General features: G+C 41.5%; 1 protein-coding gene across 7 annotated transcripts in view; it reads left to right on the top strand.

Annotated features, from left to right (window-relative positions):
* Positions 1-454: 454 nt before the first annotated feature.
* larp1 (La ribonucleoprotein 1, translational regulator) overlaps positions 455-24,863 on the top strand; it is a 55,316-nt gene continuing 30,907 nt past the window's right edge. For all 7 annotated transcript variants that reach the window (XM_080866862.1, XM_080866861.1, XM_080866860.1 and 4 more), the window contains exon 1: positions 455-1,133. In XM_080866862.1, coding sequence (XP_080722988.1) covers positions 737-1,133 — 397 coding nt within the window. In that variant the 5' untranslated portion in view covers positions 455-736. The remainder of the gene's footprint in view (positions 1,134-24,863) is intronic.

The following is a 24,863-nucleotide window of genomic DNA, read 5'->3' as shown; positions in this document are numbered from 1 at the left end:
GGTCATTCCTATATTGTAACTTCATGCATGGTGGGCTTACATGCTGAGTCACACCCCAACAGCAAAATTTGAGACAGCTGGGTTAAATCAATTGTTATGTGAAAGTCATTAATATATATAAATGATGTGTTTCACTTTTATTCCAGTTTCATTGTGGAAAAAAAATGCATTAAAATGATGAATTCTTTTTTCATTTATAAAAATGTCTTTGTCTTTGGTGTGAGTCCTTGGTTTCAACAGCTAACTTCGTCCAAAACACACAGCGTGACTCAGTGATACATTTCGTTACTGATCGCACTTGAATGCGCCCGACAAAGAGCCACTTTACGACTTCCCAAATTGGAAATTAAGAGGTTTTATGACGAGGAAGCGCATGAAAGCAGCACGTCGACCTGACCCAAAAGCGCGCTCCCTGCGTTTTACGTGTCTCCTCCCCCTCCACACTGTACGTGCGCGCACCTTTCTATCGCGTGGTGGGGATCATCCATGTTGCTACTAGTGGTGGAGATAAGGTTGTAATCCTGAGAGGCCCCGGAGACGTTTCTTGGGTTTTTGTATATGCTCTAACTCGGCGCTGACTGCTCCGCGTCGTGGACTGAAGCTCTTTTTGTCTCGGAGCGACACAGAGGCGGTAGACTCTGCGGAAAAACTTCACGTTTCCCTGAAATTGAAGGCGAATTCGGGCCGGGGGGGAGGACTGGTAATCCTGAGGGGGGAAGAAAGACGGTGGTGGGAAATGGCCACTCAGGTGGAGGCTCTCCTACCCGGCAACCCGCTTGCTCAAGCGAAGGAGCACGGTAAAGTGATCCGCAGTGAGCCTAAGGAGGAGGCGAGCGGCCGGGGCGACGGGGCCAAGCGGCAGACGGGTGTCGCCGATCAGGGGAGCGGCGGAGGCGGCAGCAGCAGTCCAGGACAGGGAGGGACCACCGGCTCGGAGGAGCAGACCTCCAAGCGGGCGACAGAGGAGAGCAAAGGCGGCTGTGACAGCGAAGACAAGCTAAGCGAGGAGGGAGTTAAAGGCGGCGGTGGCAACAAAAAGGACTTTACTGAAGCTCCCCCGCCCAAGGTGAACCCGTGGACGAGGAAAATGAATGCTGTGACCGTGGTCAGCGTGAATGGACAAGCACACCACGGTCTGTACCCTCCCTACGTGTTGATTTACTGGCTGTCAGTGTTGTGTTTAGTGTCTGCCTGCACAGGTGTGGTCGCCCTGCTTGCACAGGGGGAGTCATGGGGGTGATTTATTGAACCAAAAAGAAAGGAAAAAAGAGAGGCAACAGAATTGATGAACAAGCTCTAACTGTGGTATTTTGCAGGCTGGTTATATTTGGAGTTAAAGCCCTCCCTCCACAACCTCATAGTGAAGGCTATTCTTGGGGGAACATGGGTGGCTGATTGCACAAGTGAGCACACCCTTCCCAAAAAAAAGTAAAGGTGCTCCAAAGTGCCTGCAGCTTTTCTGAAATTTAAAGGTGCAGTTCAGGGATCCGGTACCCCAAATAGCCCTTCACTTGCGTGGACGTTTTATGGGCACTGTGTGTTGTGGTGCAAAGGTTGTGAAGTTGCTCACTGGTGTGTCATCAGATCGTGCATTTTCTTTTACTTGAGAGAGTTTTGGTGTCTCTTTCTTGGGGCTTTTTAGGAGAAGGAGCGTATTAATGTTTAGCGATGTCATCGTGCATGCTTGCTTGCATAGACTTTAAACTTTCAAGTTAGGAGGAGAAGACTGGAAGGAGAAGACTTCTGTCTTGATGATCTCTCTCCCCCTTCTTCTGCTGACACCCACCCTTGCATACAGCCACATCTCTGCTCTGCTGACACACACCAAGCTTGCCAAATATTTAAACCAGTATTTACTACTGTTTGCTTTTGGGACCGGTTTCGACACAGCATCAACCGCATCAGTCGATCGAGACATCCGCCCATGTCTCTCGCATTGCATCAATTAGCTTTAAAGGCACGAGTATGCTCGGTTGTGTAGCAGCTTAGCTGGCTAACAATAGCACACTGACTCCCTTTTTGGCCTAGTCCTTGGCCGGGCCCTTCTCATTCAGATGTTAGCCTAGCTCCCATGTGGCTAATACTCGCTTCCGATCAGCCCGTGTAAAGTACGTCAGCCTCTCAGTCGTTTAGAGAGCCCTCCTCGGTGCTAAAATTCTTGTCAAACCTGAAACATTTGGTGGTTTAAGCTCTAAAAACGAGCATGTTTGTTGTGAGACGTCACGTGTTTACTCCACGTGTTCCCCTAGAGAAAGGCATGAGAGCTGTTAGCTAGCTAGCTGTCTGCTTGGGCGACTTCGCTGCATTAGAGGGCAGATGTCGCATGTGGCGGTCTTGCCTGAGGCGGTCCGGGCGTTTTCGTGGTAAAGAAGCCGGTTGTCACGTCGTGCATGTGTTGTCAGAGTAAAACCCGGTACCTAGTCTGCTCCTCCACCCTGCTAGGTGTCGTTAGCTTGGAAGCTAGCAGGCAGATTTCATCGTGGATTTTATCTTATCGATCAGTGATCTAGAAAACTGATTACTATTATATTTTTGTCTGTAACAATTCACACGAAGTTGCCCCAGAATCCACACCGCTTGTCGATAATCTATCAGGTGGAGTGATAATTGGTGATGCACATGTAGGGGACAGTTCCCTGTCCTGTTAAAGCAACGTGGTTTTCATGTCTCACAGCCATGCGTGATTTCCTGCACGCCGGCTGTGTTGCAGCCGCTCAGTCAGGTCCGAGTCTTTGTTTGCACAAGAGCTGAAAGCGTGTGTAACTCATGCAGACTTCAGCCTGTACTCAGGGTGGATTGGATTGCTTCTTGCTCCTAAATCTGTCACATCAGCACATGAAGAGCCAGTTTGTAGCTTGCCAGGCAGCATTGCCCCCCTCCACCCCTTCTTTATCCTGATTGAAACCGGTTTGCTGGTTGACTTTTTGAGGCAGTGGCTCTAAACCTTTTTGTTTTCTTGTTTACTTATGATTCAAGGCCACTACCAGTGTTGCTGGGAAGTTCTAGTCACAGGTTTTTGTCTCCATGACTTATGAGCAGTTCCCTGAAAATAGATTTCAGTTTTTGGGTATGTAGGTAAACCATGGTTTTGGGTTGGGCAGTGATATAGAAATATGTCTACCATGAGGAATTTTTAATTCTTCTGTGTTTTTTGTCATTCCAACACTTTCATTCGCAGGAAGTGAAACTAAGTTTTGCACACAGGTCCCAGGTAAAAGCCAAGAAGAATGAGAACACATAAGGAATATGTACAAAAACAAACTTTTTTTTGTGAGAAAGTTTAGCATAAAATATGTCAACATACAAGTGTTTGCTTTTGCAAAATAGTTTTAATAACACACATATATGATGTTTACGACTCAGATGTTTCACAAGGACTGAATTTGGTCCAAATAAGCTATTTTATATTAATTGAAGAAATGATAAAATAAGTCTTTGTGGTTGTGTGGTTCCAGAACTTTTGGCTCAGTTTGATCCACCACACAGACAAATTCCTGACATAAAACGCTAGAGTTTTGATTTCAAAAACAAAACAATAGGTCAAGATTTTGCTCCTTAGCTAGTCAGAGTCATTGGTGGGAATAATCCTACTCTTAAGTGGAGTTCTGTAAGTGGGATATTTTAAATAGCCAGGGGATGCTTGTGGGTGTTTTTTGGCCATCTCTGATGGCTGTTGAACCGATGTTACTTTGCCAAACCTTTATGTTGGTCTGGCTTTGCATCAGTGTCACCTTAAAAAGCTAATAGAAGTAGGCTTATGATTAGTTTCAAGTGATCATTTAGGGAAACTAAGATCCCCTCCGTCATGGAAATTGGTAAGACAGAAGGTGGAAATGGAGTTTAAAACCCTGTAAGCGATCACACTGTAGTTTCTAATCAGCCGTTTGTACTCTGTGTGTCCTTGAACAAGATCCTGGAATTCTGTTATGGATAAAGCTAGAACCTGCATGACTGGGAATGGTTATCCACATGTCACAGTGGGAGTATGTTGCTATATGTTAAAAGCGGATTTCGACAAGATATATAAAAAATTTTTCCCCATGGTTCAGACTGATTTGGTTTCATATTAATGTCAAGTTTACCTAGAGTTTTCTAACCACACCTAATGTGTGCAAAGTAGCATAACATAAATCCTGTTACATATACAGTCATAATTACCGTTACCATCCACCATTTAAAAGAAAGATCATCAGCTGACTCATTATGAACATTTAACAGGAGTGAGAGATAAAATGTTTGACCCAGTAAGGACCTGGATGGGTAGTTGCTCCATGTCATCGTACAGAGTTCAGAGAGGACATTCTTATCAGACCTTTGAATTTGCTGTCCTAGAGAAAATACGAGACGACACTCTGGTTGAAATTTAAAGGCATGTGTAACCTTTCTGTTCAGAGATGATGGATCAAAATTAGTAAAGCGCAGTTTTTATTTGTTAGCTTCAGTGTAAGACTGTTAATATTTGTAGTAAACATGAGTGGGGCTGTTCTCCAGGGAGTGTGGCTTCATGTTTACTCCCCAAACCACCACTGGCGCTCAAGCACACCACACCAGTTTCCCCCAGACTGGCGTGTAAAGAGTAATGACCACAGGCTTAAAGGTGCACTGTGGAGTTACCATGAGCACACAAATTATGTTTACATCCGGTGTTGTGTACCAAAGCACTTTCTTGGGCTCCTTAAGATATGGCAAATGTTTAAAGCATTTCCTTTCTCATCAATCATTTCCAACAATGGCTTGTTGAGTATATTTAAATTGAGACTTCCCAGAAAGTTGATTCTGTTCATTTGGATGTTGCGTTTTCAGTGGGAGAAATGTTTCGGCACTCATCCAAGTGATTTAGTGTGTCCAGATGAACAGAATCAACTTTTTGGGATTTCCTTAATTGCAACCATGCTTTTCAGTGCCTTTGGCATGTCTTTAGGAGAAGTTTGTATGTTTGTTTGTTTTTTGTCCACATGCATGACACAACTGCTCTGTAGACCTACTGGAAGTCAAAACTCCCACAGGGTACACTATATCTTGATCTCCTTCACTTTCTTTGTGGAGCAGGGGGGGGGGACTGTGCCAGTGTTGTGTATGTGTGTGGCATCTGATTTTTAGCATCTGTTATCCACTTGATGGGACACCACCATCCTCAGTTGATTTTTAATGGTAGCGCAAAAATCAGAGCTTCCTGTCTCTTTTTTCCTACTAGACAAATAAATGACCAGGTACTAATATTGGTCCTTAATAAATTTAAGCTGCTCATCAAACAAGGATCGTATCCTCGTTTGAGTTGGACGTAGGCTGACTCCACTGCCATGGACTTCATGCTGATGGGCTCTTTTCTAGTGACGGGTGACGGGTTGAGCCATTACAAGAAACTCTGTGGCTTAACAAAGACTGCAGTACAAGACGGGGTGGAGTTGTAGTTCATTTGTGGGTGGAGAATCTTCACAGACAGCTGATTATATTTGATTTTTGTCACAAAGTAGTTGGTCGATGCAATATTTTAAACTGTGAAACGATGAAAGCTCCATTTGTAACATGAACACGTTTGCATGTGTACCCCACCACTGCTGCCTGTAGGAAATTTAACAAAACCAGGTGAGGGGTGCGATAACTTTGTGGCTTGCAGTTGTCAACCCTGCCAACCCCATGAGCTGTTTTTGTTTCTACTTCCTGTCCTGTTTACTTTTTTCCACTTCAGCAAAGTACATTTAAAAAAAATCCAGTCTACCTTCACTATTACTGAGAGAGGTCTGACCTAGAAGCTGAAGCTGATGACCTTTAGATTTCTTTAACATCTGTAGTATGTTGTTTTGTGTCTTTCTCAGGCAAAGTAGGGCAATTAAAAGTGTTTTCCAGCTAATTTTCAAAGTAGTTTTGGTGATAACAAAAATCAATTAGCTAAAAACAAGGTGATATAGAGAGCTGACCAATGTCCAGTGCATAAAAGACTTGTAATTAGGAGCAAAGTGCAGCCACTTTGGCTAAACCACTCTCTTTCCTGTCCTCCTACAACACCTCACTGCTCTGTTCTGGCTCTGTGGGTGTTGCTTCTGGTACTAATAAAATTAAACAAGTTTAGTTTGCAGTACCAGGGCTGTTTTCTGGAGAGATTTCACTCCAGTTATTTACCATGACTTTAGTGTTTCAACCATCCATCCATTGTTTTCAACGGTCATAATAGCAGCACTCTAAGCAGAGAAGCCCAGACCTGACTTAGCCACCTTCTCTTTTAGCTTTTGTTCTTCAGCTCCTCTGTAATCTCTCCAGTGTATACTAGGTCTGCCCTGGGCCGCCGCCTAGCAGGACATATATGAAATGCTTCATCTAGGACAGAGGTCCCCAACCTTTTTTGCGCCACGGACCGGTTTATGCCTGACATTATTTTCACGGACCGGCCTTTAAGGTGTCGCGGATAAATACAACAAAATAAAACTAGTACCGGTACCGAAAAAAGATTTATTCATAACACACGTGAAAAGACCCAGGAAAACAGAGTTAACGATAAAAACGATAACAAAATAACGCTGAAAACCGATAAACCCTGAAAACTACACATTCTACACCTGAGCCTCAACTCTCGCGGCCCGGTACCAAACGACTCACGGACCGGTACCGGTCCGAGGCCCGGGGGTTGGGGACCGCTGATCTAGGAGGCATCTTAGCCAGGTACCTGAACCACCGCAACTCACAACTTTCAATATGCAGGAGTTGTTCTATACTGAGCCCTTCCCGAACAGCCAGACACCCTTTAGAGGAAATTAATTTCCAGCACTTGTATCCAGTTTTATTCTTTGGGTCACTACATAATTTTAATGTGATTGGCAATAACAGATTCAAAACGTTCAGTATGGATGTTCCTGGTAGTTAGTCTAGTCTAAAAGTCAGAAAACAATAAACTGAGGGCGGACTAATGGCTAAACTTTGGTAATGCAAATATTTCGTGTGTATTTAAGGTTAATGCTGTCTAATAATCAAAGTGTATTAAATGTTGCTTTAATGTGTTGCACTTTGTGTTGTACCTAACATTGCGTCCACTCCCTGAGCTACAATTTGGATGGGTAGCATGGTTATGTTGGTATACTCCTCTATAATTGAGCTTCAAATTTACAACTTCACAGATGGAAGAGAGACACTGTCATCTGTTGGGAATTCAGTGTTGGCTAATGGTGTCGAAACAGTAACAGGGCTGACTCGTTGTGGATCTCCCTAACATTGATATGACTCTTTCTCTCATTTAGAGATCAGGAGTTGGTGTTTTTCTTCACTCGGGAGTTTTGTGTGGGTGTAATGTTGCGTTCCATTTACCCATTTCCAGTTAAACGTAGTTGTAGTAGGACTGGAGGTGCAGTGCATCTGCTGTGTTGTGTGATGAAGTCATGCTAACATGAACACACCAGCTAATCATAGTCTTGAATTGTCCTTAATTACTCAAATGTTCTTGTGTTTTTGAGAATTGGCACATTTAAAAGTATAACCTGGAGAGTTGTGGTTTAGTGCAGACATTGGTGTACACAGCCACAATTTTTGAGGTGATTTATACATTTTTCAGCTCAAAGCGCCTAAATGATTTAAAGTGTTATTTTCTTTTTGCTGTTGTGGTAATTGTCAGATGGGGAGTCTGAAACAATCGGCAGATCTACAGAATACATGCAAATATAGATTGAGCTCAGTGCATTAGCATTCCTATAGCACGTACAGAAACCTTTGAGTAGAGGAAGGCAGTTCAACTGTCTTCTCTTTATAATTTGCATCACATGCCTTTAGTTTATTTACTTTCTATTGTCACCACTTTAGATTGTTTATTTTTAGCACACTATTTGTATAAGATTATGTGCTGCTTTTGTTTCTGTAGCATGGTATGGTTTTCATCTCACCTCTCAGTTGTAAATCTGAAGTACTCTGGTAGTTTGTGGCTATTCAGAGCTGCTCAGCGCTTTGTAGGGGGTTGCTGTTTTAAAATTAGCATGGACAACTCTGTTTTCTCCTGCATTTGTCCCAGCCCGTAGCTCTCGTTGTCATCTTTAATGTCACTAGTGAAGAGCCCCCCTCCGACTCCCCTTCTTGTGTCGTCACACACCACGGATCTGTTTGTTGGCGGGTTTTACAAGGTGTCGGGACCCAGTGAAGGTTGCCATCCCTGAATGAGTGTTAACAGTTGAATGGGTAAAATGGAACTACAGCTGCAGACCAGGCTGCCACCATGCTTCAGCTGCTGAATGGGTCCTTAATGTGCTAATGGCAGCTCAGCTGACTGGTTGGCTTGTGTAAATGAGACTGTGTTGGAGGTTAGGGGGAAATTTGATAGCTTCTGTGAGCTTCTGTTGAACCTACAGAAGCATCTCAATGCTCTGGTGCTGCAGAGTTTTCCTTTTTTTTTTTTTTTTTTTCTCTGAAGATTTCATTACTGTCATATAGGGCTGCCACGATTTGTCGACTAGTCACGATTACGTCGACTATCAAAATCGTCGACGCGTCGTTTGAAGCTTTGTAAGATCACAAAAGACGCAGGAATAAGTGGCAGGATTTAAGAGTGTAATAACGGACTGAAACAGAAGATGGCAGCATTGCATGTACAAGGATGTCAGCTACCGTTAAACCCCGAAGAAGAAGAAGAAGCAGCTGTGTCCCAGAATTCATAGCGCGGCCCAGCGCAGTTTCCAACAATGGCGGCAGCTGGTTAGTTTTAATGTTACTCTTATTATTCTTTCTGGGTCACAAAATAAACGTTTAACATATTTTCAGGCGAGAATGTAGCTGTGTAAACCTCAAATATCTGCTCAGTTTATCAGGACACCACATATTTTCAAAAGCGCTCCGACGTTTTCGGAGACATCTGTTACCCACTAGCTCGTTAGCGAGCCGGGGGCTAGGCTCACTAGCGCCGTGAGAACACCGGACTCCCCGCAAATCGTTTTCAAACCCACCGCCGTCTTTCGCTACTCAGGTTAAATATATATGAGTCACTTAGATAACTTAAAATGTTATTGTTTGGCTTTTTTTTAGTATTTTATTTGTTCCTGAGTAAATCAGTTTGTCTGAGATTAAAGTTATAGTTTTTACACAGCTGAATAAACGTCAAGCAGACAACTGATTATCAGAAGTGTGAGATGCTCCAGAATTTACTCCAGTGTCCTGTTATATTTTAGATAGCAAGGAGTTTATTAAACTTCACCGAAACAATCCGCAAATTTCATTAAAATTTAATAAACTATCATCTTGTCTTTATTTTTAGTTAGCACAGACCTTAAACACTTAAAGCTGTAAGCTAATGATAGTTATATAAGAGCAGATGCTGCTGGTGCAATAAGCTGTAGTTTTGCGTCCAATGGATGATGATCTGATTAGTCGACTAATCGCAAAAATAATCGGTGACTAGTCGACTATCAAAATAATCGTTTGTGGCAGCCCTACTGTCATAGTCAAATAATGAGTTGACTGGCAAAAATGTTTATATTTGAAATGCATAACAGTGTCTCTAATTTTAGGAGTTTCTGCTTTTCCCCTCTTTAATGCCACTGCATAATGAGCCATTTTAACATGTGTGCTCTTGGGCTACGAGTAGGATGTAATGCACAGTTTTACATTGTTCTGTAGGAAGAAGGAATTACAACCAAAAGTTGAAAATGGAAGTCTTCAACATAACCAATCCTGTGTTGTTTTTTTTCTTAATTTTTTTTTTTTTTAAAGTGTCAGATAGCAAAACTGAGAACATCATGGCTTGTTCACAAAGTGTAGCATTGCTAAGCTAGGTAGCAGCCTAGTGTCTATTGTACTCACTGTACTGCACTTCTCCCCACACACTACACGCGTGTCACATACAAACTATAGTCCCTCTCTTAGGTTGTCCAGCTCGAGTTACTTTTATCTATCACCGGCTTGTGTCTGGACTCTGTGATAAAGGCACATCCCTCCAAGAAGGTTCGGGTGTGGACAGTTTATATCGAGGACGTGTCCAGTTGGTGGCACGTTGAAATATGACTTGGCTCCTCTGTATTTTTTTTAATTTTTTTATTGGCTTGAAGGGTGGGTGGGTGCCAGTTATATTTCATCTTATTCCTTTGTTATGAAGTGTGTACATTATGGGGGGAAATAATTGTGGTAATGTTCATGCAAACGTTGAATCACTTTTGGCATTTATAGTTCTGTGAAGCCTTGGACGATTAACCATTTCTTTATATTTTGCTAGGAAAATGGAAAATGACTGTAGCCCTGTATTTTTATTAATTTTGTCCCTGTCAGACTGTTTCGTATTTTTATTTATTTGGTAGATTCAGTGTCTGAAGATACTTTAAATTTCCTTGTAACGTTGGTTCATCGACTGACTTAGGTGCCTTTTTTATGTTGCAATTATTCATATGCAGTTCCAGTTACATTGGAAGTCTTGCATGTCGGAACTCGGTACGTTCCTGTAGGAAAGTCGATAAAGCAATGGTTCTTCCTTGCTAAGAAGCAACATAATTTTGTTTTGCAGCATATTCATGGATCTTGCTGTGCGTATTGCTTTTTTTTTAGCGACTCACAAATGCACAACGGTGGCAGTTTGTTTGTTTATTTAAGATTCATTTTGCTGCTGCCAGCTTGGATTGTTAACCCCGGGTTGGTGGGGCTGCTCCTAAATTCTGAGTGGCAAAATCCAGAAGTTGGGGGGGCATTCCAGATGAAATTTGACTGGAAACTCAGAAATTCCAACTTAATCTGGAACATATCAATAGGGCAGTTTTGTGCAAGACGTTAGGCAGAGGAACTGGACTGAAAAGGCTGATATCTAAAGGAAAAGTATCTGAATACCTTTTAGATAGCATGGAGAAATATTGCTGAAGCGCACATTTAAAACAATAAGAAAGTCTCACTCCTTGAAAGGGGGGGAAAAAGTAAAATGTGGGGTGTCTCAAGTACTGTACACAGTGTATTGAGATGTAGAAATCGTTGTCAGGCACCCATAAAGTGGCCACAGCTTTTTAAGCAGTTGAAGTTGGTATAATTGTTCAGCCCTTCATCATAGCTGATCATCACCCTTCGGGATACTGTTACAGTTTCGCAGCTTTGGTTTTAGTTCATTTAAAAATTGTTGAAGCTTTAAGTCATGTGTTCTTCACTCTGCCTACTGTTTATCACCCCCACCACCATCTGTCACCACTGTCCTGCCTGTACGTGACTCTGGCGATTGGACAGTTTTCATCTTATTCTTAACTTGAACTCTTTCCACATCTGAGGTGAAGTTAGAGCCCGGGTCGCTTCATTTGATGTGTGTCTCTGTGCTGGCTGCGAATGCAGCACAGAATACTGAGCGAGACATCTCCTAGTCTTTTTACTCCATGTGAGCTTGTGATGTCATCACCCTACAGATCACGTGACTTCAGAGGGAGTCTTCGACTGTGCATGCGCTGCGATTGTACGCGTTTCCTCCATATTTGGTTCTTGCATGCAGAAAGGCTTCCCACCCTCAGTGGTTACTCCGCTCTGTTAACAATTCAGACTGCAAGAGTGAGTAGAGGAAACTCAAGAGAAAGTGTCACACTCATAACTTGAGATGTTGGCTGTGACCAGTGTGTGGTGATTTTTTTTATATTTTTTATATTTTTTTTATTAGGTGATTATTGCTTTATCCAACCAGTGATGGTTGTTTGCTTTCCTCGGTGCCTTTTGGGGGAAATGTGGTGTGTCTCAAACATTTAAACAAGATCTACCAGGATTTATTTTAATTAAAGAAATCATAATGGGGATTCTATGTTCAACACTTTTTTTTTTTCCCATATATCAAGAATGTGACAGTTATGGGGGAAATTCCAGAAGCCAAATATGGAGTCAAAATAACAAATCTTTTGAATGTACAACCTCGAAATCATGATACAACACATGTGGGAGTGGAGGAAAAACCTGTGTGATTCAGACCACAAAAAACCCCCAGCGTTTGGCTGAGGAATGGGCCCGTTTCCCAACGCTGCGACTGTGTTTGTATAAGACTGCAGAGCCGACGTGGCATAAAGTTTATTTATAGGATTCACCAAGAGAGCCCCCGTGGGATCTTGGGGCAGGTACTGAAGCTGCTCCGTGCTGTAGGATTCAGGTGGAGGCCAAACACAAATTCCCATGAGGCATGTGCGTTGTGTAGAGTGGTTGTTTGGTTTGCGAGGATGGGGAGGGGGGAGGCACTCTTGGGACTGTTGATCGGGAAGGAGGACGAGATGTGGAGGAAGAGCTTTTCAGAAATGTGCAGAAATCTGTTTTGTCAAGTTAGAGCACTTGACTGCAAAATAAGTTTAAGTGTATATTACAGTAAAGCATTAGAATTACAAAATGAACAGATGTGAAGCTCCCACTGGAGTAACTTTAAGAGACAATGGCTGATTTGAACTGTTGGTTGGTAGTGGCTAATGTTAATGGTAGCCTCTGGCAATCCAGCATGCACAGCAGGCTGCAACAACCTTTAGTGAGCACTGTGGGGAATAAACATAGGAGTGGGTGAAATGAGAGAATTGAAAGAAGTAGTTGATGTAGTGCTTGAGAGAAGAGTCACTACATACTAATGTCTTTAGACAAGAGCACGCTGATCTTGGTGAAGCAGTTAAGCAGTGAATGGTTTTTTTTTTTTTTTCCTCTAGCAGCTGGAGCTTCTCAAACATTCACATTGGTATGTAAATAATCATTTTACATTCTGTCTAAAAATAATCTGTTGGTTACAACAGCAATCTTTTAATAGTCCTGAAGAGTTAAACGTCCCTCTGTTTAAACAGATTTGAAGAAATTTACATTTAGCATGTGAGCAAATTACAGTTTGCATGAGAGTGCAAGCATCTCAAACCTTTAGGGGCTATTTCGATATTATTAATGGATGTCATCAGTCTGTGCAGTTGTTATGAGTACTTAGTTGTGAGCTTCTGCTGGAGCAAACGGTTTCGGGGACTACCTGCAGGGAAAATCCAACTACAACTACATGCTGCTGTCAAAGCACTAATAAAAAATTATGTAATGGTGTAAATCCAGTCAGCTGTGACAATTTTATTTTCTCGTGGTGTTTCAGCCTCTTCATTGGTGGATGCTAAGAGCATATTTATCACATTTTGCTCTGTCAAAATCTTTCTTCCCTCCATTTTTGTGTTTAGGCGCTTTACGTGTGTAATGTTAAGGCTTTTGTTTAAGTGGTTGCCCCCAGTGCTTTATTCTTGTGTTGGCCTATTACCAATGCTGAGAAAATGTCTAATCCAGTGCAGGAGCTAAAAGAAACGTCTGTAAACGCTTTCCCAGTAGGGCTGTGCGATATGACCAAAATCTCATATCCCGATATAAGAATTCTATCGTCCGATAACGATATAAATCACAAAAATGTAACATTTTCTGTAAATTCTGTGAATCTCGGGCAGCTCGTCTTGCGGGAAGTGTTTCCAGCTGCGCGTCCTTTACCCGGAGTAGAGTGTTTTAACCGATGCATGAAACGATGCATTTTTAGACATAAGTTGTAACGGCCGCTGTTTTCTTTGTATTTATTACACGGCGTGCTGCGGGGAAAAGCCTGTTCTAACGTTTGAGTCTAAGGTTTATTTTTTAGCACCCGGGCCCTATTTCAGGAAGCCGGTTTAGAAAACTCAGAGTGAAAAACGATACTCAGGGTTGAGTAACCCCGAACTGTCCAACTCGGAATATTCGGTTTCAGAAAGGCTGATAACAATTAGTTCAATCAACGCGGAGTTGCTTTAACCCCAAGTTAAGCGCGCGCACGAGGATACATAAAGCCCTGATTAGTGGAGCACAGATTAAGCGAATTACCATGGAGAAGGAGGGAAAGAAGGCGCGGTCAATGTATTTTACAGCGCTTGAGGCCGAAATTCTGATGGCAGCATATGCTGATAACATGCAAATTTTGCAGAAAAAAAGTAACACAGCCTCAGCTGCAAAAGAAAGAGAGCATGCATGGCAAAACATAGCCGACAGAGTCAATGCGTGAGTGTTAATTTAAACATTGATCTAGGGATTTCCACCCATTTAACACGTTATTTTATTATATTTTATTTTGTATTTTATACCTTTTTATTTTGTGATGTGATTTGAGCGCAGGTGCAACCCAACAGGCCCCCAACGTTCCTGGCAGCAAGTAAAAATGAAATATAAAAATATAGTCCAAACAGGTAAGGTGTAATTGTATTATGAGCCATAGTGCTTGGTCTGTTTGTCCTATGTAAATCAATTGCAGTTAGAGGCTACATTAATTTCCCCTCTGTAAGCACTTATTGAAATTATCTGAACACATTATAAGTACATATTTGCTTACTCTGTATGCTCAAATGTGACCCATTATGGCCACTAGAAAAAAAGCGGAGGCCCGAAAAACAGGTGGAGGTCGTCCACCACCACCACTCACAGAGGCTGAGCAGTTGGCTTCCACATTTGTGATAATGTTGGCAGCATCACATATGATCTTCACAGTGCAGAGAACACAAATTAGCATCCATTACTATAATGAAATAATTTGTTAGTTTGAAATGCTACAGGGAACTATGTACCTGTACATTAATGCTGTGGAAAGACTTCCTGTTCACATAGTCTCCTTCATTTACTGAAGGAGCAATGATTGGAATGTGAGTGCCATCTATACAGCCAATCACGCCTGGGAACCGTGAAAATAAATGTAAAATTTAAGTAGTAGTCCAAGTATCACCACATCATGTATTAAGTTTTGTTCATCCTGCTACCTGCAATTTTGTGGCATCCCTCTTTGATAAATCTTGTGGGTCTATGACCGGGGAACACCACAGACGAGTACAGGAGACGTTTCAGTGCAACTGTAACATTCCTGACTGCCCGACAGACGGTAGCCTTGGGAACGTGCTCAGCGTCACCAATATTATACAGAAAGCTCCCGTTTGCAAAAAACCGAAGTGCAATACAAATAATATGTACAGAACTGAGAGAATGTCCGCGATGTGTCACATGCGCAATATTAGGCCTGAGGATGTTATCCAAATAACTTATTGATTGTGCTGAGAAAAGGTAACGTTCACACAGAAAATCATCAGGAAATGATAAAATGTCCAAACGCGCTCTGATCACTCTCTCCCGGCGGAGAGCTCTGCGGAGTATTTGGGCTTCAAGATCTACTGGCTCTTCAAGGAAGGGACACGCCATGTCTGACACTTCCTACTGTCAGGTTTCCGACAAAGAGGCGGGGACAGTCAGGGTTAGTTGTAGTAAACCTGCTAGGGGGCAGGTTAGCTTCACGGAGTGTGTCGTCATAGTGACTCACTCAGGCTTCAGCTGAACTCGCTTTGTGAAACCGAAAACCCAGAGTTTTCGTTAACTCAGGGTATACTTACTCAGAGTTTGCACTAAACCGGCTTTCTGAAACAGGGCCCTGGGGCCTGTTCTTCGTACGTCGCTTACTACATCCAAGATCAAATGACACATCCAAGACCAAACCATCGCGCTAACCGTGAGCTCGCTAATCCGGTTCCCCGAACACACCTGCTGTTGACGATTAGTACAGCTGGACGCAGTAATGTGACATCACTGGGTGTCGTAAAAGGGGCTACGCATCGATAGTAGAAACATTGATCGGCAACCCGCTGATTGGTCGGCGAAAATGTCGAAGGAGCGCGCTCGGTATTTTCCGGCAGCAGAGCAAGAACTCATGAGTGAGGGATTTCAGGAGTTTCAGAGTTTAATGAAAACGCAAGAGAACACTGCAAAGGCTGCAAAAGCAAGGAGAGAGGGGCTGGCAGAAAGTTGCTGACAAATCAAACTCGTAGGTAATTTAATAATAATAATAATAATAATGGATTGGGTTTATATAGCGCTTTCCAAGGCACCCAAAGCGCTGTACGATACCACTATTCATTCACTCCCACATTCACACACTGGTGGAGGCAGCTACGGTTGTAGCCAGGCTGCCATATCGCGCCATCGGCCCCTCTGGCCAACACCAGTAGGCGGTAGGGTAGATCTATCATATGACACTATATTGTCCAATATCATATGGCATTATATTATATTATAATATGTTATATTATATCCCCTTTCACATTAGAGCCACAACAGGACCCACAAGAACATGGGAACAAGTAAAAGTGGAATACAGGAGTATTCTACAGAATGGTAATATTTATCTCTTAGATTGCTTTTCGTCTCTTGGCAAGGTAATACTGGCCTGTAATACTCTGTTAGTTTGTTCATAACAGCAACCAAGAAAAGGGCAGAGGAAAAAAAGACAGGTGGTGGTCCTGCACCCCCTCGTCAACAAGTTGGTTAAGTAAATAATACCCTCACGGGAATATCGATATCTCTCAATGAGCACACTGTCGTGCTGAGCTAAAGGATCCTGTCTATCCCGCAATATACGCTGAATTCTGAGGACTCTCCTTATCAATCTTGCACCTTCCGCAATGGGTTGGTCGCGTATACGGACAGGACATGGCTGCGACAGGCTTCCCAAATCCACCTTCGCTTTTATAGCCGTGGTCTCTCATCTTGATTACACGAAGTAATTTACAATTACTACTCTGAAATATGAATTACATCTGTAATAATCACATACATGTAATAGAATGTTAATAGTACATTTCCCTTTTTTAGGAAATGACCTGTATGTATCTGTGTGACATCAATAAAAGGATCAAGTGCTGCATTATCTTTAGTTACATTGATGTTATTTATTTATGGTGAAACAGTGGTGGAATATCGCTGTTGCTTTCGTATAAATGAAGCGGACATACCTGCGTGGCTGCGATCTAATCCTGTTTACATAAAGTAAGCCTGCTCCCGAGCAGGTTTACGCTTACGGCTCTGTTGCTATGACAGCAAGTCCCGGATGAGCTTCGGGGAACCGAACGATCCAGGATCACGCAAAATCGTCATCAATCTAATCCAGCTAACTTACTTGGCGAGGTACGAAGAACAGGCCCCTGGTGGCGCTTTTTTTACTTCTCATCTGTAAATAATCTGCTTTCACGTGATTCAGTTTATTTTGAAAACTCTCAACAGGATCTTGAGCTTTATTGTGAAAGGTTTATGTGGAACATAAACAAGCGGACACGCGATGCTGTTACCGTTGTTGTAGCTAACCACAACGCATTAAAAACAGGCGCTTGTCCGTCCGTAGTGTGGTTATATAAAATATAAGAGAAAGAGAGAACTTTAAGAAATTAATACAGTGACCATCAAAACGATGAAAAAATATTGCTGTAAACAGTTTATTTTGTGACACCACGAAACAAACGATAGCGTAAAATGAAACGATAGACGTTTTTATATCGTCATCCGATATATATTGTTATATCGAACAGCCCTATTTCCTAGTATCTGGCACGCAGACACAGGAACACTTATCTGTAACGCTTCCTAGAAGTCTTAAAAAGGTTCCCGGAGGCTGAAAGTACCCCGGTGTTACCCGACTCTGAAGACTCACCTTTCAACTCATTGTCTATCTTATTTTATTTATTTTTTAAGCATTTAAAAATGTAACAGTCGGTGACTCATCTGTAACATGCATGAGAATAGGTCTCGCTAACTTAAGTAGCCATCAGCATGGAGCAGTCTTTTTGTAAATGGAAGTGCTGTGCGGTTTCTAAAACATATACCCCAGATAGGTGCTCCTCAGTGGGGTAAAAACATGTCCTAAAAGCAGAAACTTTTAGGACATAAATTAAAAAATATTTAATAAAATGAGTAGAAGTACAGCAAAGAAAAACTTGAGTTTTCATCAGGGTCTAACACTCAAACTGTGAAGCTTAAAAGGGGAATAAAGGTGTGCCACAGGCTGTGCTTTCTTTGATCAGCTGATGCGCAACTTAAGCTACATATAATTTAGTCTTGTGTACACTGTAAACAAAATATGGACACTCCTTCTTATAGTAATATTCAGTTAGTTTTAGTTCATGACTGGCTTTCAGTAGTTTAACACTTGTTTGTGTGCGAGTGCAGCATTGTTTGTTTAATTGTTGTGCATTTAGATTGTATTTAAGTGGCTTTGCCTCAGTTCATATACAGCTGCTGTTGAGGATCGGCAAACAGCAAATGGTGAAGTTGTTTGTATCATTTTGATTTACTTTTAATGAAAAATGAGCTCGCTGATTAATTCTTCTCACTGGGTGTTTTAGTCGGCCAGCGTTTTGTACTTGTTTCTTCTTTATGCGCAGGAAAAATAAATTATTTTCTTTTTAATTCTGAGCTTTTTTTCAGGTTGGCACCACGTGGTCTGATGACGTGATTGTCGTACACTTCCCTCTCCTCCTCCCCCATTTACATCTTCACTCATTTTTTTTTCTCTGTAGGGTTTCTGTTATTTAGCCATTTCTCTTTGTAACACATAGTCATACCTACACCCATCTTTCAGTTTGAGAGTATTCAGTAGCACAGTTGTCAGAGCTTTATTACAGTTGCCCCCATAAAACTTAAAATACAACCAGCCTGTACTCATACCTGCAGAGAGGGTTTTTAAGGTGCCAAAAGTCAAAAACACTTAAAAGTCATGAAGCAAAGCTCAGGAGTGAAGGTTTGGGATCACAGATGGAAACTTTTTGATGTGGTGTAGTAAAGTATTGTGAAATGGGCCACATTAAAGAGATTAAAATCTACAATTTGGCTTATGAGAGCATTTTAAATAGGTGTTACAGTAGTTGTGTAATAATTCTGAAGCATTATGACGCAAACAGGACGGAGACAACTGAAGGGTTGTCATCAGTTTCAGCCAAATGCTCAAACTGATGCTAGAGTCACACTAGTGAAATTAGAAGTGACCAGCTGTGCAGCCACGCCCGTTCAGGTGCCGTCTTCAAGGTGACTTTTGTGCGATAAGACGCTGTCCAGCTGCTATTGTGTCAGAACAATAGTCAACAAAACCACAAACACTGTCCAACATCAACAATAATTCCTGTGGTAAAATATTTTTACAGTTGCGTCCTTAATATTTCAAAGACCTGAACACAAGGCCACATATCACATTTATTTTTTTTCTGCTTTTGGGCAGAAGCAATGAAATTTGTGATGGATTTCTGTGGTTTAAATTGAGTCCCCTTAATACAGTTAACAATACAATTTTAGCTTCTCAAGTGACATTACAACTATAAAGGTATCATGAAATAATTGTTAATGAGGGAAATGTTGCATTTGTTTGTACTCTTGGGCTGAAGCATTAAATTAGTAGAGAGGTTAAGTTAATGGCTATACCACGGAGTCTTGCTGCAATAATCAGTCACTGCTTGCATTACTTAAATGCCCTGGAAGGTAGTTAGATACACAAAGAGCATCTTATGTGAACCCACTGACGATGTGACTGCCTGAGGAGCATCAGCTTATAGTTTGCCTAACATCTTGGCCCAGGGAGGCTCTCCTCTGACCTTAAACGATCATCTGCAATCATCATGTGACGTGCACTGAACACTGAGCAGCCCTGTAAGTAATGCCTACATGTCTGTCGAGGAGGATTCCTAGCATGCGGCTCAGATGATCATGAGGTGGCAGTTTAGTTCAACAGCTTGCTTTTTAGTACTGAACAACACTTGATTGTCCACTTTTTGCAGAGTTTGGTGGACTATGAAATGTAATTACAGTTTCAGGAGCTAGTCTGGTTCATTGCTGCTGTTGGGTTCCCAGAAGTGGTCGAAGTGATATTTAAAAAAAATAAAACTAAATAAATTGCTGTAAGTGTATGAACAATTAGTTACAGAAGTAAAAGAGATCAGTTTGTGAGAAAACATCAGCAAGTCCTTCTAGTGGCAAATCTTTCCACCTGGTGACGTCTCCGGGATGTTAGTTGTGCAGTCCATATTTTAAGAGGGAGACGATGTGCAGGAGGGATGATCTGATATCCTCGTGTTGGTGTTGTTCCCAGTAGAGCAGGGCGATATGGCCAAAAATATTTATCACGATATATATTTGAAAATTTGCAATAACGATATAACTGACGATATAATTGATGCGAGACAAAATACAACTCCACAACATTACTAGCGCAAAAAGACAACCTTCCATTTATTTTCACTCAAACAAGAAGCTGGTTTTTATGTACATTAAAGCTTTATAAAAATGTAACAGTGCAAATGCTAATTCCTTGCTGAAAGTTTAACCAAAAGGCATTTCCAGTAGAAATGGGCTGACATATCCTGAGCATAACCATATATAATATCCACTGAAGTTAAAAAGAGGTGCTTTGCAACATTAAACTGCAGTGTGCAGTACGTATTTTTGGACCATAAGGTGCACGGGATTATAAGGCACATTAAGCGAAACAAAGCAGTCAGATAAATCAAACTTTATTAAACTCATTCTTCTTGCTTCCTCCACTTCTGTACCATTGATTCATTAATGTTGAATTCTCTGGCAGCTGCTCTATTCCCATGTTGTTGCAGTATATTAATGACTAACCTCGTATTGTGGATGGATTATCTCAGTTGTTCTCCTGACTGAAGTTTGGTCCGTTTACAGCATCCTGCCATGCGATTGCATTTGTCTCTAACCATGAGGAACCTTCACGTTAACTTTTATAAGTGGAAAAGTGTTAGTGTTCGTCCTCCAGCTTCACTGTTTATGTTATGCTAACATAGCTGTGTCGCTAGCGATCACGTAGCACATCATTATATACCAGCTAGCCCAACTTCAGTAACCCTACAAACGTCACTGCTGTTTAGTTTCCTGTCTTCATTTATGTTGGAAGTGATAGCAGAGCTGTACGTTTGAATTTTTTCAGAAATCTCTCAGTCAGAACGTGCTATATCATGCTTAGGTAACTAGCGAAACTAGCGAGCTAACTTCCGCTAGCTTCCTGCTAACTTCTAACTCCGTTAAATGTAATACATTTTGTTTTCATGGATGCCTGGAAGTTAAACTTCATAGTTACCCCTGGTAAGGCAGTAATGCTGATCGTTTTATTAAAGATGAAAGAATTTAGACAGTTTTTAACGCTCAGTGATGCTGCAGTGTTCGTTTGACCTGAAGTATACGGAGTTTAGGACCCAGATTACTCCCAGATTTAAGAGCATCTTAGTCCGACAAATACGACAATAACGACGGCCGCTTGCATGTTCTGCAAAAAAATGTGCTTTGTCGTGTATCTGACGGACAAACACCAAACCAGTTCCACATCACTGAAGTTGCACCATTTTTACAAACCAATTCTGGTTCATCTGTTTCACTCAACAATCGGCCATGTGCGTATGAAAACAAAGGCACTGCGCATGCGCGTTTTACTCCCATTCTATCGCGATATTTCATTTTCCTATCGTTGCCTAACATTATACCGGTATTACCGTGAACGGTATAATATGGCCCAGCCCTAGTTCCCAGACCATCATGAAAATGTTGTTCCAGGTTCAACATTGCAAGTGACCAATCACATTGTTGTGACGTTATTCCTTTGCGCGCTAAGCCATTCGTGCATTTATGAAATTCCAATGTTGCAAGGACAATATAAATTCTGCTTACTGTTTATTAAAGGGTTAGGGTCAGGGTCCATTGATCGGCGGACAGAGGCGGTTTCACGCAGCTTAAGTACAGTTTTTTGTTTTACGCCGGTTTTTCCCGAAGTCGCAAAAGTATGACGTCACAACATTCTGATTGGTCACTTGCAATGTTGATCCTGGAACAACATTTAGTATGATGATCTGGGAACAACAGCAACACAAGGATATCAGATCAACTGTGCAGGAGCACGTGCACAAACAGTTGTATCTGGTAGTTATTAACAAAAGGGGGAGAAAATTGGAAACATCAACTAAACCATGTGACTCTAAAATAAAACTAAACACAATGCACACTTACAGGAAGATGCCACGTTTTCTCTCTAATCCCATTGCTTTTGCATTACCAGCCTCATTTACCTGGGCACTACCACTTACACAGGTAAGGGAGGGGTAATCAAAACATAAGTAACTTGATAGATGCTGTTAATGGTAAACCTGGCTCCTGATGTCACTTGTCAATTTATTTTTTATTTTTTTAAAGATTAGAACCTATAATAGATACTGTGTCCATACAGTCAAAGAAAATCTCACTTTTTGCTTCTGTTCTGCATTTACTCGCTCACTGATGTAATGGTCATGCAAATCTATCTTTAATAATCCTAATACCACCGAACAGCTGATTTCCGAGAAAAGCAGATGAATCACAGAAGCAGTATAGAGTATAGCAAAAATGGGCAAGGCATCACCCCTTTCACAGAGGACTGTAATTTTTTACAGAGAACATAATTTCCTTAGGGATTAATAAAGTATTCTGACTTTTGATTTTAAATGCACTTTAAAAGTTGGTGGTTTTGCCCAACTAAAACAGCTCCTCTAGAGTTCTGATTGTTGGAGGCCACGTCAGAGTGCTCTGTCATGGTGACGAGGTAGAAAGACTCGAGGAAAGTGTTTCCTCCGTTGTCCCACTTCCTGTGATTAGGCACAAAATGAACAATCATGCACAACAAGGAGCAGTGAGAAATTTTTGTAACTACTATTGTTCATACACTAAGCAGATAAGAGAGGGCTAAATGCTTGAGGAATTAACACGGATTCCTTGACTAAATAAGTGCAAAGTTGTTACGCTGGCCAGTGTTTCAACATGGGTCTGCTGACAGGAGAGCAGGAGTTTCAGTTATGCATTAACCTGACCCAAATGTGGCTGGAGTTTAAGTAGGTGGGTGGGTGGAAATCTTAGGTGTTTGCAGATGCATACCTGTGTTCAGGAGGATATGTTCAGTCCTGTTTGGTAGTTGAGACTTGGTCACAGAACAATGTGACACGGGCAAATGATCCATGTGTCTTTGGATCTTTACTTATAAGGCCAGTTAAAGCTATTTTTGGTGCTGAGCATACCATGAACAAACTATCCAGCTGAGGAGTGCCATTTGCTCTTCCTAGCTATTAGGAGAGTACAAATTTTAATTTTAGAGTTGCAGGATTTTTTTTGGAGGAAAATAAGTTTGATGTCAGGCTTTTTGCGCAGTTGCTGGACTCATAACTTTGTGCGGGATCTTCTGTGGAGACGTTTATCTCTTTAACTGAAGAGGCAGGGGTAATAGTTCACACTTTGTCCACTTTTGGCTGCACATTTCTATTTTCCTATGAAGGTCGGGAACAAGGATGTACAAATCTAGGTCAAAGTAAACCAAAGTTTTCTTCCATTAATTGTAAAAGTCTTCTACTTTTAGTGATTTTGCAGGTTTAAATTCTATTATAACAAAACAGATTTCAGGGATTTTTGTTTACTTGATTTCACTTGTGTCTCAAATTGTATCTGTTGGAATTTTCCTAACTTTGGTGGTAAAATGACTACAGGCCAGGATGATTGAAAAGTCCGGTCATGAGGCCGCCTAACACTGGGGGGTTCCAGCTTAAAATAGCAAACCAGGTTAGCGCAGAATCAGGTTCCTATTTGGAGAAATCCTTCGGTTTCCACCTGCCATTAGTGAGTTTTATCAGACTGGCACATTCATGTGACATTATCAGCCGCGATTAGTGTAAGCGGCCAGCTGCTGACGCAACTTTATGCCTGCTAAGTGTGGGATGTTGCGTTCGCCACCTGAAACGTCACCAGGTTATAAGAAGCTTTTGTTTAAGGGTAAAAAGCTGCCAGTTTCACAAAGCAAACATTTAGCTGTTTAATTATTTCACACAGCTTCTTTATGAAAGACTGCATTGATGAAAACAAAGTAGTAGCCTGGGAGATGGACCTGAAGTCCTCTGATTGGAGCTAATGAGGGGCTGACTAAAAATTGCGCTGTCTGTATCTGCAACAAATCCTTTGTTATTAGAGAAGATCTGCAAATTTGTTGCTCATAAAATTGTTCTTTTAAAGGAAGGATGTTTAAAAGATAAATAAAAAAAAAATATACACACTTTCCGCCTTAGTTTCTAAATGGGTTATTCAGTTACACTGTGATTCTCCTGGCTGGTTGATGTTGAAAGAAAATGTGGTTTTTGAATGTTCTTCATACCGTTTTATCTAAATAGGCATTGCACAAATGTATTAGCGATCAGAAAGACACCACGCCCTCGCCCTGTTTGTTAGCTCATGTTGCGTGATTGCTGTCGTATGTTGCGTCCCATCTTTGATCTCTCCAAGAAATCATTTTTTATTTACTACGCAACTTCTGTTGAGTAATCCTTGGGGGATACAAGGCTCCTAAACGGCCTAGCATGAAGCAAAAGTTAAAGACTGTGTAGTGTCAGGAAGCTCAAATTAAACCACTGTTGCACAATCTCCTAAATTCATGGCTCAAAGTTAAACAATCAGTCTAAGTTTGAAGTCCAGGAATCATGTAAATGAAGTCCAGGGATACTACGGAACAGTAAAGAGACATGAGGTTCAGCTCGCAGTCCTCTATTTGATTAAAAACAACTGATTTGAAGGTTGACTCTGATTATTAAGCCTGTGTGTAAGGATATTTGTGGCTCCACATGGGCTGAAGAGTGATGTTGAAAAAGAAAACCTCTGCCGCCGCCTCCTCTTCATCTGCTTAATGTGACCATCTTGAGGTCTTTAGCATTGAATTGCTAACCAAACTGGTCAACTTGCATCATGGGTAATGTACACATATTTCTGTATAGAAATTTTAAATTCAGTGGCTAATTTAATATAATTCCATGCGATTAGCTGGCGAAGCATTTGCTGTGGCTTTCAGTGTTTTCCTCATCCTCACTTGTACTTAAAATGCCTCAGAATCGGCTTATGACGGCGTTCCCAGCCTGGGAAAAAGAGAGTGCACAACAGCAAGCATTGCGATGAGAGAATACAATCGGAAAGCCAAACTACAGGAGAACTAGTTAAATTCTGGATCTTCTTTCTTTTGATGTTTAGTTTTGTCTTTAAGATAAGATAACCTTTATTAGTCCCAAACGTGGGAAATTTGTTGGTGCTTAGACAAGCGTCAGACAGATGCCCAAATCAAAAATCATATTTACTAC

The sequence above is a fragment of the Rhamphochromis sp. 'chilingali' genome (assembly GCF_963969265.1).
Source record: "Rhamphochromis sp. 'chilingali' genome assembly, chromosome: 19".
NCBI classification, from domain to species: domain Eukaryota; kingdom Metazoa; phylum Chordata; class Actinopteri; order Cichliformes; family Cichlidae; genus Rhamphochromis; species Rhamphochromis sp. 'chilingali'.
Note: the sequence above shows the minus strand (reverse complement) of the source record. Positions and strands in the feature narration are given on the sequence as shown.